We start from the raw sequence: 15,491 nt of genomic DNA, 5'->3' as shown, positions 1-15,491 counted from the left end.
CTCCAAAAAAAGGACAAATAAAAGCTGAAGGTGTTCATCACCACTAGACATGTCTTACAAGAAATGCTAAAACATGTCATTAAAGTTGAAACAATAGGGCACAGAACAGCAACACAAAAACACAAAAGTATAAAGCTTGCTGATATAGGTATATATATAGACAAATCCAGCATAACACAGTAATGTAGAGGTGGTGCATAAACCACCATTACCTCTAGCATAGAAATTCAAAGATAAACTGACAAACCTTTACCTAGATTATCTAAAAAAAAAGAGAGAGAGAGGGCAGGGACTTCCCTGGCAGTCTAATAGTTGAGACTGCACTTCCAATACAGGCGGCATGTGTTTGATCCCTGTTCAGGGAACAAAGATCCCACATGCTACACAGCCGAAACACAACAAAAAAATAAATGGATGAAAAGGTGTGCAAGAAAGTCTCACTCAAAATAACGAATGCTATTTAAAATTTTTTAATTAAAAAAGAGAAAATTCAAATGAAAAACAATCAGAAGTGAAGACGAGACATTACCACTGATACCACAGAAATACAAAAAATGTTGAAGCAACTACTATGATGTCAACAAATTGTATAGCATAGAAGAAATGGATAGACAAGCTGTTAGGACTGAATCATGAAGAAACAGAAAATTTCACAAAACAAAAATGATAAGGTTGTCAAATCAGTAATCAAAACCCAACAACAAAAAAATAGCCTAGAACCAGATGATTTCACTGGTGGATTCCACAAACATTTAAGGATTAGAAACATTGCCAATCCTTCTCAAACTCTTTTGAACATATGCAAATTTATCAATGCAATATACCACATTATTAAAATGAAAAGCAAAAATCAACACAATAGATGTAGAAAAAGCATTTGACAAAATTAGAAATTCTTTTTGATAAAAACACTTCTATATTACTCAACATAATAAAGTGATATATGATAAACCTACAGTTAACATCATACTCAAAGGTGACAGTCTGAAAACTTCTCCTCTAGGATCAGGAAAAATATAAGATTGCCCCCTCTTACCACTCCTATTCAACATAGTACTGGGGGTTCATATCACAGGCATCTCTCAGCAAAAAGAAATAAAATGTGTCCAAAGGAAAAGGAAGAAGTAAAAACTGTCTGCTTGCACATCTTATGATATTATGTATGGAAAGCCCTAAAGACCCTACTAAAAGCTTAGAACTAATCAGTGAATTCAGTGAAGTTGCAGGATATGAAGTCAACATAAAAAATGAGACATTACAACTGAAAGTGATCTATGACAACCCCACAGCTCACATTGTACTCAGGGGTGACAGATCAAAAGCTTTTCCTCTAGGATCAGGAACAATAAGAATGCCCATTCTTACCACTCCTATTCAATATAGTACTGGAATCCTAGCCCCAGCAGTCTCTCAGTGGCAACCCACTCCAGTATTCTTGCTTGGAAAATTCCATGGACAGAAAAGACTGATGCTACAGCCCCTGGGGTTGTAGAGTTAGACACGACTGAGCATGCATACACACATAAAGGAAAAGGAAGAAGTAAAAAAGTCTTCTTGCACATGCTATGATCTTATATATGGAAAACCCTGAAGACCCTACTGAAAACTGTTAGAACTAATCAGTGAATTCAGTAAAGTTGCAGGATATGAAGTCAACATAAACAATGATTTGCATTTCTGTACATTAAAAACAAACTATCTAAAAGAAATAAAGAAAACAATTCCATTTTTCTCACAATAAAATGATAAAATGCTTAGGAATACATTTAACCAATGAAATAAAAGTGTTTATACTGATCTCTCAAAGACACTGATGAAAATAATTAAATAAGGCATGAATAGCTATTTAGTGTCCATGAATCAGAAGTATTAATACTATTATTATCTCCATAATATCCAAAGCAGTCTGTAGATTCATTGTAATTTCATCAAATTCTATCAAATTCTAATGGCATTTCTTACAGAAATACAAAAAAAATCATTCTAAAAATCCACATGGAATTAGAAAGAGACCCCAAATACCCAAAGAAGTCCCAAGAATAATGGAAAATGCTGAACATATTAAAATTTCTGACTTCAAATCATATTACAAAGCTAGGATATCAAAAGAATATTGTACTGGCATAAAAACAAACGCATAAACCAATGCAACAGAATTCAGAGCCCAGCAATAAACCCATACATATATTATCAACTAACATTTGACAAGGGAGCCAAGAATACTCAGTGGAGAAGGGTAGTCTCTTCAATAAATAGTGTTAGGAAAACTACAAATTCACATGCAAAAGAATGAAACAAGACCCCTATCTTTACCACTCATAAAAGTTAACTTTAAGTGGATTAAAGACTTCAATGGAAGACCTGAAAGCATAAAACTACTAGAATTAAACTTAGAGAAAACACTCCTTGAGAACGGTTTTGGGAATGTGATTTTTCAAATGTGACACCAAAAGCACAAGCAATAAAATAAAAAGTAAACTAATGGGACTACATCAAAGTAAAAAGCTTTTCTGCACAGCAAAATAAGTATGAAAGGAAACCTACAAAATGTGAGAAAATATTTGCAAACCATATTTCTTATAAGGGGTTAATATCTAAAATATGTAGAGAACTCATACAATGCAATAAAAAGAAAAGCAACCTGGTTAAAAGTGGGCAGAGGAACTGAACAGACATCTGCCAAAAGACATGCAAATGGCCAACAAGTGCATAAAAGGTTCTCAACATTACCATGACACTACTGGAGTGAATGTAAACTTCTACAGTCACTGTGTAAAACAGTGTGGAAGTTCTTCTATTTATTAAACATAGAACTACCATATGATCCAGCATTGCTACTTCTGAATGAAATGAAAACAATATCATAGAGGTTTCTATACTTCATGTTTACTGCAGTATTATTTACAATATCTAAGATGTGGAGACAAACTAAGTCTCCATCAGCTGTTGAATGGAAAAAGAAAAAAATAAGTATACACACAAAGAGCTGACCCTGAACAACATGGGAATGGAGCACTGACCCCCATCCCACGTGGCCACAGTTGAAAGTCCATGTACAACTTTACAGTTGGCCTTCCACATCTGCAGTTACATGTTCCAGGATCCAACCAAGCATGAATCATGTGGTACTGTAGCAAATACTTACTGGAAAATATACACATATCAGTAGACCAATGAGTTCAAACCCACATTGTTCAAGTGTCTACTGTATACACATCACTTTAAGTGCAGCGCTTGAGTGATATATACATATACACATACAATGGAATACTATTCATCCATGAGAGGAAGTAAATCCTTGTATTTGCTACCACTGAATGGATCGTGAGCACATTATGCTGAGTGAAATAAGACAGACAAGACAAATACTATATGAAATCACTTATATGTGGAATGTAAAAAACAAAAATAAAAACAAAATAACAACACATGGAAACAGAGTAGAAGGATGGTTTTTAGGGGGCAGGAGGTTGGGGAAATAAGGAGATGTTACTCAAAGAGTACAGATTTCCAATTAGAAAATGAATCAGTTCTGGGGAATCTAATGCACAACAGTATTAATAGAGTTAACATAGCCATATTACATATCAAAAAATTGCTGAGACATTAGATTTTATATGTTTTCTAAAGAAAGGTAATTATGGGACTTGATGGAGGTGCTAGACAGTGCTATGGTAGTAATCTATTTCAATATATGAGTATATAAAATCAACATATTGTATACTTTAAACTTACACAGTATCAATTATATCTCAATGAACCTGGGGGGAAATATTGAGTATAGACCACATCCATTGAGGTAGTTGATTTTTTAAAAACCTAGATATGTAGGTGTAGTTACAGCTACCATGTAGGGGAAATGTATGGTTCAGTAGAAAACTTTGCACTATCTATGTAGTTCACTCTTCTGTAATTCTATGGGAGATATTTTGCAACTTTTTCAATTTTCAACAATAGATAGTGACACAAAATAATTCTTGTCTCTAGACATACAAACTCTGTTCTGTAGAGATGCAGTTGACTTTCCTAGATAGTTTTGTCTTCATTTGTACATTCATATCAACATTTTTTCACTCTAAATAAATCTGTACTTTTCCACCCTTGTCCTGTAACCTGGTTGGAACACTCTGTTACTACTTGTTGTAACTTATTTCCTCATTAATGAGTTATATAATATTTTTAACTTGTGTTCATTAAAAAAAATAAAGAAGATTGGTCAATAGGTATCTAAGACAATGTGTTTTTTTTGTTGTTGTTTTTTTTTTTAGTTTTTATTTTTTAAATTTTAAAATCTTTAATTCTTACATGCATTCCCAAACATGAACCCCCCTCCCACCTCCCTCCCCATAACATCTTTCTGGGTCATCCCCATGCACCAGCCCCAAGCATGCTGCATCCTCATCCCTAATCATTAAGTTTTGCGCTGGTCTCAGTTTATTAATAACCAATGGTGTGGTTGGACCAGCCCTTGTGTTCATATTTTGACTGTGGAAGCTCCTCAAAAAACAGAAATATTCAATATAATTATTATATTACCTAAAAGTCCCATTTATGAGTTTTTATTCAAAAGAACTGAACTGATTTGGGATCTCAAATAGATATAGCCATGGGGTGGAAAGAACCTAAATACCCTCAATAATTAGCAAAAAGAAAATATGTAAATACACACAGTGGAGTACAATTCAGTCATAAACATGAAATAAATCTTGTCACATACTACAATGTGGATGACCCATGAGCATATTTTGCTAAATAGAAAAGTCAGTCATGAAAGGAGCAATGTTGCATGATTCCACTTAAATGAAGTAGCCAAAGAAGTCAAACTCACAGAAATAGAAAGTAGATTGCTGGTTAGCAGGGCCTCGGGGAAAGGAAATGGGGAGTTCGATGGGTAGAGAGTATCAGTCATGAAGGACGAAAGTTCTAAAGGCCTACTGTGTGATTAACTTCCCTGGTGGTTCAGGCGGTAAAGCGTCTGCCTACAATGTGGGAGACCTGGGTTCAATCCCTGGGTCAGGAAGATCTCCTGGAGAAGGGAATGGCAACCCACTCCAATATTCTTGCCTGGAAAATCCTATGGATGGAGGATCCTGGTAGGCTACATTCCATGGGGTCACTAAGAGTCGGACATGACTGAGTGACTTCAATTTCACTGTGTGATTATAGTTAATAATACTGTCCTACACACAATACTATGTTAAGAGGATAGATCTCAGGTTATATGTTGTTTACTATAAAAATACTTTAATTCTGAAGAAAAAAAAGTAAAACTGTAGCTGAAAAATCAGTGACAAACACTAAGTGCCTGGTAGTGGGAAGTAAATATTTACCATAAATTTGTTATCAAAATCCAATAATGATGGAGCAAAGTTTGGCAAACTGAAAACAGAGTCAAATTCTAGTTCGAGAAGACAGGGTAAAAAGGTATTACTTAGGTTGAAATATAGTTAAATAAAACATTTCATATTAATCACTTGGTTTGGTGTATTGTGCTGAATATGTGTAGCATATATTTTTTCAAAATATAAATATAGTGAGTATTGAGTAGCAAAAATCATTGATGTTGATATGTTTAAATAGTGCTGCCTTTACAGAGAGGGCTTCCCAGGTGGAGCTAATGGTAAAGGCCCTGCCTGCTAATACAGAAAACTTCAGAGGGAGACACGGGTTCAATCCCTGAGTCAGGAAGATCCCCTGGAGGAGGGGACAGCAACACACTCCAGTATTCTTGCAAGGAGAATCCTATGGGGAGAGGAGCCTAGTGGGCTACAGTCCATAAGGTCACAAAGTGTCGGACATGACCAAAGGGACTTAGCACGCACTCATGCCTTTACAGAGAACTCATGATTGAGGAGAACTTCACTGAGATAGATATTCCTAATGGACTGAAATCATAGATGACATAACTATTGGCCAGAACTTCAGGTCTGGGTCCTGGAATATCTCTCAAATGTGTCTGTGAGACAGAATATAAGAATATAGTTCAATTAGGTAAATACATATGACACTTGTTTCATGCTCCCTAAGGGCATGAGGAGGTCATTCCCACCCTGTCCACTTAACAAGTATTCCCTGGTGAAATGCTCTAAAACAGACAACCACATTTGTGATACAGGAAAACCACTGATCTCTCTATCATGAAATGATTCAAAACCATTCTTAGTGATTTCTGATACTAAAACAGGGCTCAGGAGACACTATGAATAAATGACTTTTTGTAACCGCATGGTATGTGTAATCATAGAAGTCCACACCCAGCAAGCATAGATACACAAAAGCCCGCTTGGTTCTCTTCTTCAAACACTCTCTCCTCCACATGAGGGCTGACAGTCATGACCCATAGGAAAGATGTGGCCCATCCTGAAATGCTTCCAAGAGGCATCATTGGAGACAGAGAAGACTATTAAAGATAGAGCTATCAGAGCATAGAATTGCTCACCATTGGTTTTTCTCAACTCCTCCACCAGGCAGTGGGCTTCTTCTTGAACTCGGTCCTCAATGCTCCTCTTCCCCATCCCAAAATTTCTCAGGGTCATGAGGGAGAAGCGCCGCATCTCCTTCCATGTCTTCCCATTGCTGAAAAGGATTCCTACCAGGAGGAGAAATGGAACTAGGAGGGAGGTCCTAGGGAAGGAGAAGGAAGCTGACACTTGGCAGCCCCGCACATGGACCAAGCTCTGCTGGAGAGCTAATCAAATTCCTGTTTCCATTCTGCCCACTCCCATTGCCAATGCTTAACACATACCGTTTACTATATTAGCTCTTTCAGCCAGTGGAAATGCTCCTCTTCCAGAAAACTCTTCTCCCAGATCAATCAGAGCTTCTTTCACTGCTTCATATCCATGCAAGACCACAATGGGCTTCATGCCAAAATACACAGTGAACACAGGGCCGTAGAGTTTTGAGAGCTGTGAGGGAGGCACACATAATAACAAAAGAAGTAAATATTTGAAACTATATTGTGCCTGAGGCAGAATGTATTATCATCCTACTATTATGCTTTCATTCTGCCACATACAACCTAAATATTTCTGAATTTGATGCATAAGTATGATGGTAATTGAAAAGCAGAGACATTACTTTGCCAACAAAGGTCCGTCTAGTCAAAGCTATGGTTTTTCCAGTGATTATGTATGGATGTGAGAGTTGGACTGTGAAGAAGGCTGAGCGCCAAAGAATTGATGCTTTTCAACTGTGGTGTTGGAGAACTCTTGAGAGTCCCTTGGACTGCAAGGAGATCCAACCAATCCATTCTGAAGGAGATCAGCCCTGGGATTTCTTTGGAAGGAATGATGCTAAAGCTGAAACTCCAGTACTCTGGCCACCTCATGCAAAGAGTTGACTCATTGGAAAAGACTCTGATGCTGGGAGGGATTGGGGACAGGAGGAGAAGGGGATGAGAGAGGATGAGATGACTGAATGGCATCACTGACTCAATGGACGTGACTCTGAGGGAACTCCGGAAGTTGGTGATGGACAGGGAGGCCTGGCGTGCTGTGCTTCATGGAGTCGCAAAGAGTCGGACACGACTGAGCGACTGAACTGAACTGATGATGGTAATTGTTACCATTTCCATTTCCATCTGTTATGCTAGGCAATGGGCCAAGTAACTGGTACCCAGATTACAATGAATTCTCATATCAGCACCTTCAGCAGGTTTATTTGCCTGGCTTATAAATAAGGAGTATATCATGAGAAATGCCGGGCTTGATGAAGCTCAAGCTGGAATCAAGATTGTCAGGAGAAATATCAATAACCTGAGATATGCAGATGACACCACCTTTATGGCAGAAAGCAAAGAGGAAGTAAAGAGCCTCTTGATGAAAGTGAAAGAGGAGAGTGAAAAAGTTGGCTTAAAGCTCAACATTCAGAAAACTAAGATCATGGCATCTGGTTCCATTACTTCATGGCAAATGGATGGGAAAACAATGGAAACAGTGACAGATTTTATTTTCTTGGGCTTCAAAATCACTGCAGATGGTGACTACAGCAATGAAGTTAATAGGTGCTTGCTCCTTGGAAGAAAAGCTATGACCAAACTAGACAACATATTAAAAAACAGAGACATTACTCTGATGACATAAGTCTGTCTAGTCAAAGCTATGGTGTTTTCAGTAGTTATGTATGGATGTGAGAGTTGGACCATAAAGAAGGCTGAGTGCTGAAGAATTGATGCTTTTGAACTGTAGCACTGGATAAGACTCTTCAGAGTTCCTTGGATTGCAAGCAGATCAAACCAGTCAATCCTAAATGAAATCAACCCTGAATATTCATTAGAAGGATTGATGCTGAAGCTGAAGCTCCAACATTTTGGCCACTTGATGCGAAGAGGTGACTCATTTGAAAAGATCCTGATACTGGGAAAGAGTGCAGGCAGGAGAAGAAGGCGATGACAGAGGACAAGATGGTTGGATGGCATCACTGACTCAATGGACATGAGTTTGAGCAAGCTCTGGCAGATAGTGATGGACAAGGAAGCCTGGCATGCTGCAGTCCACAGGGTCACAAAGTCAGACACGACTGAGCAACTGAACAACAACAACAACAATAAATAAGGAAACAGGTTGTAGAATTTCATTTCTTTTCCAGCGTCCCATGGCTACTACATAGAAGATTTAAATTTGAAACTCTTATTCACCCTCTGATCCTTAATGAGCAAGGCATCAATCCCCGAGGCCCACCTTTAAACCATCACCTAGCTGGCTGCTTCAGGGCCATGTGCAGGGTTCTTCCAATGGGAATTCATATTCCCTAGCCCCCGATGAATACTAGAATTCCGTATTTTTAAAAATGAATTCAGATAACTTTAATGCCCAGCTTAGTTTGAGATCCAGTGGTGTCACTAACACAGAAAGGGAGGAATCATCATAGAGGCAGCGTCAGGACATGCATATCTCATGGAGGAACAATATCTTCCATCCTGCAGTATTTACCAGATGCAGACAGGAGCTTCCTGCAGAATCCAAATGAGTGCTTCTGCCGCCAGTGGAACCCTGACTGGTGACATCTTTCTCTCATTCACTCATCCTGTGCTGAATGCAGAGCTATTTCCTTAATACCAACCACAATGTACTTCAGAAAAGTTCTATTTTCATGGCCATCTGAACAAAACATACAGCTTATATAGTAAAAGACTTCTGCAAGGAAATCTCTAATCACAAAAAAACTTATCATTGACTTTCAGTCCCAAATCATAGCAAAAGGCTGTGAAACAAAAAAGGAAGTAACACTTGCACCTTTTGCCACTTTATTATTTTGATTCTATTACTTGTGCAAAGACAAATATTTCTCTGCTCACAAACATATTACTTCTTTTCTCTACTTATGACGACAGGCCAGAAAAGGCAACAGGAACACCAGAATTTACAGAGAGTAATTTGCTGATCTGTTTTAACAATGTGCCCAGGACTTCCCTGGTGGTCCAGTGGTTAAGAATTCACCCACTGATGAAAGTTCAATCCCTGGTGCAGAAAGATTCCTTATGCCAAAGGGCAACTAAGCCTGTTTTCCACAACTCCTGAGTCCATGTGCCCGAGAATCCATGCTTCACAACAAGAGAAGCCACCACAATGAGAAGCCTGTGCACCACGACTAAAGAGTAGCTCCAATCTGCCACAACTAGAGAAAGCTGTACACAGCAAGGAAGACCCAATGCACTCAAAAATAAATTAATACAAACTAAAAGGTAAAAGAAAAAAAAAAACCAATGTGCTCAGAGAAACATATATTATTTTAAAAACTGGATGTAAATATAAATTTATTTATTTTAATTGGAGGTTAATTACATAAAAAAAAAGATTTGACAACATAGTTGACTTGCAAAATAACTGGACTTAATTTACCCTTTTCAAGCCACTGGAGGAGCATAAAGGCTACTTACATTGGTTAAAGATTTGCTGATGTTCTTAACATCTAACTGTAGGATATTTCCAAGAATCGGGAGAGGAGTGGGGCCCGGCGGGAGCTTCCCTTTCCTGGAGCTCTGTTTCCAGAGTGAGATGAGAAGCAGACAGGAGAGACAGAGCACCAGGACCACAGCCAGATCCATTGATACCTTCTCTTCCTACTCAGATGACTGTGAGCCTGAAATCTAAGTCCCTGCTGTTTCAATATGGGTCTCTCTGAGGACTAAAGATATCAATCAATCACATGCACTTTATACTCTATTCTGAGTAGACTTTGGCCACTGATAAAGATAAAATTAAAGTACTTTAGTCTTGTTTTCACTCTGTCCAGTAATGACTTTGGAGATTGCCATTTACTTGTACTGGGCTGGGATCCACATTTGATAATTTAAAAAAAAATTTCCATTGTGCAGTCAGGATTCAGAACCACTGAAATAAATAATTTGATGCCAAAAACCAGCTCAAAACTCTGGATTCAAGTCAATGATCAGTTGTAAATTTATGACTTGAAGACAATCAGTATATTCTATGCCATTTTTATTTATTTATTACTAAATTAAACAAGTTTATTGGAGTATACTTGATTTACAAATGTTAGTTTCAAGTATACAGCAAAGTGAATAGGTTGTACATATACATATATCCACTCTTTTTATCCTTTAGATTATTTTCCTATATACTAAATTATAGAATATTGAGTAGACCCCCATGCTACACAGTAAGTCCTAGTCAGTTATCTACTTTTTTATTTTAAATATTTTTAGTTCTTTAAATTATGAAAGTATGATACCACATTTACAGACGACTTTGGCAAAAGCAAGAGAGTTCAAGAAAAACATCTATTTCTGCTTTATTGACTATGCCAAAGCCTTTGACTGTGTGGGTCACAAGAAACTGTGGAAAATTCTGAAAAAGATAGGAATACCAGACCACCTGACCTGCGTCTTGAGAAACCTATAAGTAGGTCAGGAAGCAACAGTTAGAACTGGACATGGAACAACAGACTGGTTCCAAATAGGAAAAGGAATACGTCAAGGCTGTATATTGTCACCCTGCTTATTTAACTTGTATGCAGAGTACATCATGAGAAATGCTAGGCTGGAAGAAGCACAAGCTGGAATCAAGATTGCCAGGAGAAATATCAATAATCTCAGATATGCATATGACATCACCTTTATGGAAGAAAGTGAAAAGGAACTCAAAAGCCTCTTGATGAAACTGAAAGTGGAGTGTGAAAAAGTTGGCTTAAAGCTCAACATTCAGAAAACAAAGATCACAGCATCTGGTCCCATCACTTCTTGGGAAATAGATGGGGAAACAGTGGAAACAGTGTCAGACTTTAATTTTGGGGGCTCCAAAATCACTGCAGATGGTGACTGCAGCCATGAAACTAAAAGTCCCTTACTCCTTGGAAGGAAAGTTATGAAAGCAGAGATATTACTTTGCCAACAAAGGCCCATCTAGTCAAGGCTATGGTTTTTCCAGTAGTCATGTATGGATGTGAGAGTTGGACTGTGAAGAAAGCTGAGCACCAAAGAATGGATGCTTTTGAACTGTGGTGTTGGAGAAGACTCTTGAGAGTCCCTTGGACTGCAAGGAGATCCAGCCAGTCCATTCTGAAGGAGATCAGCCCTGGGTTTTCTTTGGAAGGAATGATGCTGAAGCTGAAACTCCAATATTTTGGCCACCTCAATAGTTGACTCATTGGAAAAGACTTTGATGCTGGGAAGGATTGGGGGCAGGAGGAGAAGGGGACGACAGGATAAGATGGCTGGATGGCATCACCAACTCAATGGACATAAGTTTGAGTAAACTCTGGGAGTTGGTGATGGACAGAGAGGCCTGGCGTGCTGCGATTCATGAAGTCGCAAAGAGTCTGACACGACTGAGCAACTGAACTGAACTGGAAAATATACAACAAATTTGCATATAGTTCCACTGTGTATTACAATGATTTTTTTTAAGTGGATAAATTAAGGTTTTTAGTCGGAGTTTCAATATCAAATTCTCAAAAATCAATAAAATGAATAGAAAGAAAAGTAGAAGTATACAGTAGATCTAGAAAGCACTATGAACCAATTCAACATAGTTAGATTTATACAGTTTTCACACAATTGCTGCTAAGTCACTTCAGTCGTGTCCGACTCTGTACAACCCCATAGACGGCAGCTCACCAGGCTCTCCCGTCCCTGGGATTCTCCAGGCAAGAACACTGGAGTGGGTTGCCATTTCCTTCTCCAATGCATGAAAGTGAAAAGTGAAAGTGAAGTCGCTCAGTTGTATCCGACTCTTAGCGACCCCAGGGACTGCAGCCTACCAGACTCCTCCGTCCATAGGATTTTCCAGGCAAGAGTACTGGAGTGGGGTGCCATTGTCTTCATACAATAGCAGGATACAAATTCTATTCAAGTTCCCGTATACTATAAACCAAGAGACAGTGGAACATATCCAGGAACATAAAGCAAGGTGCAAAAACTTCATGATCTAAAGATATTGAAATCATACAGAGTGTGTTCTCTTACTACTGTGGATTATGTCAGAAATCAATATCAAAAGATATTTTTAAATAGCCCACTATTTTCTTTTTGTTTTAATTTTTTAAAAACTTTTTATTTTTACTTTATTTTACTTTATAATACTGTATTGGTTTTGCCATACGTTGACATGAATCCACCATGGGTGTACATGCGATCCCAAACATGAACCCCCCTCCCACCTCCCTCCCCACAACATCCCTCTGGGTCATCCCCGTGCACCAGCCCCAAGCATGCTGCATCCTGCGTCAGACATAGACTGACGATTCAATTCTTACATGATAGTATACATGTTAGAATGCCATTCTCCCAAATCATCCCACCCTCTCCCTCTCCCTCTGAGTCCAAAAAGTCCGTTATACACATCTGTGTCTCTTTCCCTGTCTTGCATACAGGGTCATCATTGCCATCTTTCTAAATTCCATATATATGTGTTAGTATACTGTATTGGTGTTTTTCTTTCTGGCTTACTTCACTCTGTATAATTGGCTCCAGTTTCATCCATCTCATCAGAACTGATTCAAATGTATTCTTTTTAATGGGAAATAGCCCACATATTTTCAAGTGCAATGTGACATTTATCAAGACAGATCTTTGACTTAGCCATTGAAAACCTTAAAAAAGTTAAAAGAAAAAGCACAGAGGGTGATTGAAGAGAAGAAAGCATCTAAATAAGAAATTGATATCAAGGATAATATTGTAAAGTAATTAACCTCCAATTAAAATAAACATTTATATTTTGAAAAATAGAATAAAAACTCTATGTATCTGGAAATTAAGTATCCACTTTTAAATGATGGGCATATCTAAGAAGCCATAACAAGGAAAAGTTAAAAATATTTGTAATGAAATAAAAATGAAAAGAGCATTTATCAGAATTTGCTGCATGCAGCTGAAGCAGCTCAAGGCAAATAAATACAATGCGGAATCTTGAATAAGGTATGAAAACAAACAATGGACACTAGCATAAAATTTTGTGAAATTTGAACAAATTCTCTGCTTTAGTTAATACTGTGCTGTGCTGTGCTGAGTTTTGCTGAGTTGCTCAGTCATGCCCAAGTTACTTTGTGATCCCACGGACTGTAGCCTACCAGGCTCCTCTCTGTCCATGGGGATTCTCTAGGCAAGAATACTGGAGGTGGGTTGCCAGGTCCTTCTCCAGGGGATCTTCACAATCCAGGTGTCAAACCCAGGTCTCCTGCACCACTGGTAGATTCTCTATTGTCTGAGCCACCAGGGAAGCCCAAGAATACTGGAGTGGGTAGGCTATCTCCCGGGGATCTAACCAACTCAGGAATGAACTGGGGTCACCTGCACTGCAGGCAGAATCTTTGCCAGCTGGGCTACCAGGGAAGTCCAGTTAATACTGTTCAGTTCAGTTCAGTTCAGTTCAGTCGCTCAGTCGTGTCCGACTCTTTGCAACCCCATGAATCGCAGCACACCAGGCCTCCCTGTCCATCACCAACCTCCAGAGTTCACTCAGACTCACGGCCATCGAGTCAGTGACGCCATCCAGCCATCTCATCCTTGGTCGCCCCCTTCTCCTCCTGCCCCCAATCCCTCCCAGCATCAGAGTCTTTTCCAATGAGTCAACTCTTCGCATGAGGTGGCCAAAGTACTGGAGTTTCAGCTTTAGCATCATTCCTTCCAAAGAAATCCCAGGGCTGATCTCCTTCAGAATGGACTGGTTGGATCTCCTTGCAGTCCAAGGGACTCTCAAGAGTCTTCTCCAACACCACAGTTAATACTGTACCACATGTTAATTTCCTGTTTTGTGTTTGTCTTTTTACAACATAGTATCTCTTAATTATTTTTCAGAATTGGATTAGAAGTTTCAAGCCTCATTCAAAATTTTTAAAAAAATCACTAAGATAATAAGATTTCTAGAGTTTCAGCAGTAATACTTGATGCCAGAATAAATGGAATTATATCAAAGGTTTGAATGAATATAAATTAGAATTCTAGCATTCTATTCATACATAGTAAAACAAGTGGAACCAAAATATCATATATTTTTTAGCTAAGCAAAAATTCATAAGTTTTCTAAAATATATATATTGCATTATACATATATAAATGACAGATTTTCCGCTACACTTGATAAAGTTTTGAGAAAGAACAACAAAAACAGACAGAGAAATCAGAAAACATAAACTAAATGAAATGGGAGCACTGAATATGAAAGAGAAAAAGTGAAACAAACTAGATAAAAATAAAAGATTATCATATAATCCAGTTACTTTTAAATATGGCTGCTCACTAGAATCACATCTGGAACTTTGGAGAAAATAACAATACCTAAGCATTTGCATTTTTCAAAAAATTCGAAGATAATTCTAATGTGCATCTGGATTTGAAAAAGTGATTACAGGTTTTTCTATTAAATGGTAGTTTTAGTGATATAGAATTCTATTATTTTTTGATGACCAATCATGACACAATGGTATTAAATGAACAGTAGTTACCTAATCACAATAATGAAAAATGTTTATCAGTTTTCACAATTAATAGCCAGACAAAAAATATGTAATTGCAATTGCAAGCCAGGGAAACATAATTAACCTAACCGTATAAAATAATTACATTTTGGGGGCTTAAGTAGAGTGATGTGGTAAGTGGAAATGCATACATGCATATATTTCATCTTTCATCCACGCAGTCAGTCTGTCTTTAGGCTGGTGCATTCAATTCATTTACATGTAAGGTTATTATCAATATATGTGCTCCTATTACCATTTTCTTAATTGTTTTGAGTTTATTCTTTGTAGGTTGGTCTCTTCCTCCTCTTGTGTTTTCTGCCCAGAGAAGCTCCTTTTTCATTTGTCGTAAAGCTGGTTTGGTGGTGCTGAATTCTCTTAACTTTTGCCTTTGTAAAGCTTTTGATTTCTCCTTTAAATCTGAATGACAGACTTTATGGGTAGAGTATTCTTGGTTATATCTTCTTCCTTCTCATCACTTCGAATATATTGTGCCACTTCCTTCTGGCTTGTAGAGATTCTGTTGAGAAATCAGCTGATAAACTTACAGGAGTTCCCTTGTATGCTATTTGTCA

The 15,491-nt window shown here is 38.0% G+C and overlaps 2 protein-coding genes across 2 annotated transcripts in view; one reads left to right on the top strand and one right to left on the bottom strand.

Annotated features, from left to right (window-relative positions):
- Positions 1 to 10,049, bottom strand: part of LOC101105314 (cytochrome P450 2C19-like) — a 48,383-nt gene extending 38,334 nt beyond the window's left edge. The window contains exons 1-3 of the mRNA XM_060405036.1: positions 9,881 to 10,049; positions 6,746 to 6,908; positions 6,440 to 6,610 (exon numbers count right to left, since the gene is read on the bottom strand). Of these exons, the coding sequence (XP_060261019.1) occupies positions 6,440 to 6,610; positions 6,746 to 6,908; positions 9,881 to 10,048 (502 nt within the window). The 5' untranslated portion in view covers position 10,049. The remainder of the gene's footprint in view (positions 1 to 6,439; positions 6,611 to 6,745; positions 6,909 to 9,880) is intronic.
- The window catches only part of CYP2C19 (cytochrome P450 2C19), a 252,248-nt gene that overhangs the window by 160,017 nt on the left and 76,740 nt on the right, over positions 1 to 15,491 (top strand). The window lies entirely within an intron of this gene.

Source organism: Ovis aries, chromosome 22 (assembly GCF_016772045.2).
Source record: "Ovis aries strain OAR_USU_Benz2616 breed Rambouillet chromosome 22, ARS-UI_Ramb_v3.0, whole genome shotgun sequence".
Lineage (NCBI taxonomy): Eukaryota > Metazoa > Chordata > Mammalia > Artiodactyla > Bovidae > Ovis > Ovis aries.
The sequence above is the reverse complement of the archived record's forward strand: the minus strand, read 5'-3'. Positions and strand labels throughout refer to the sequence as shown.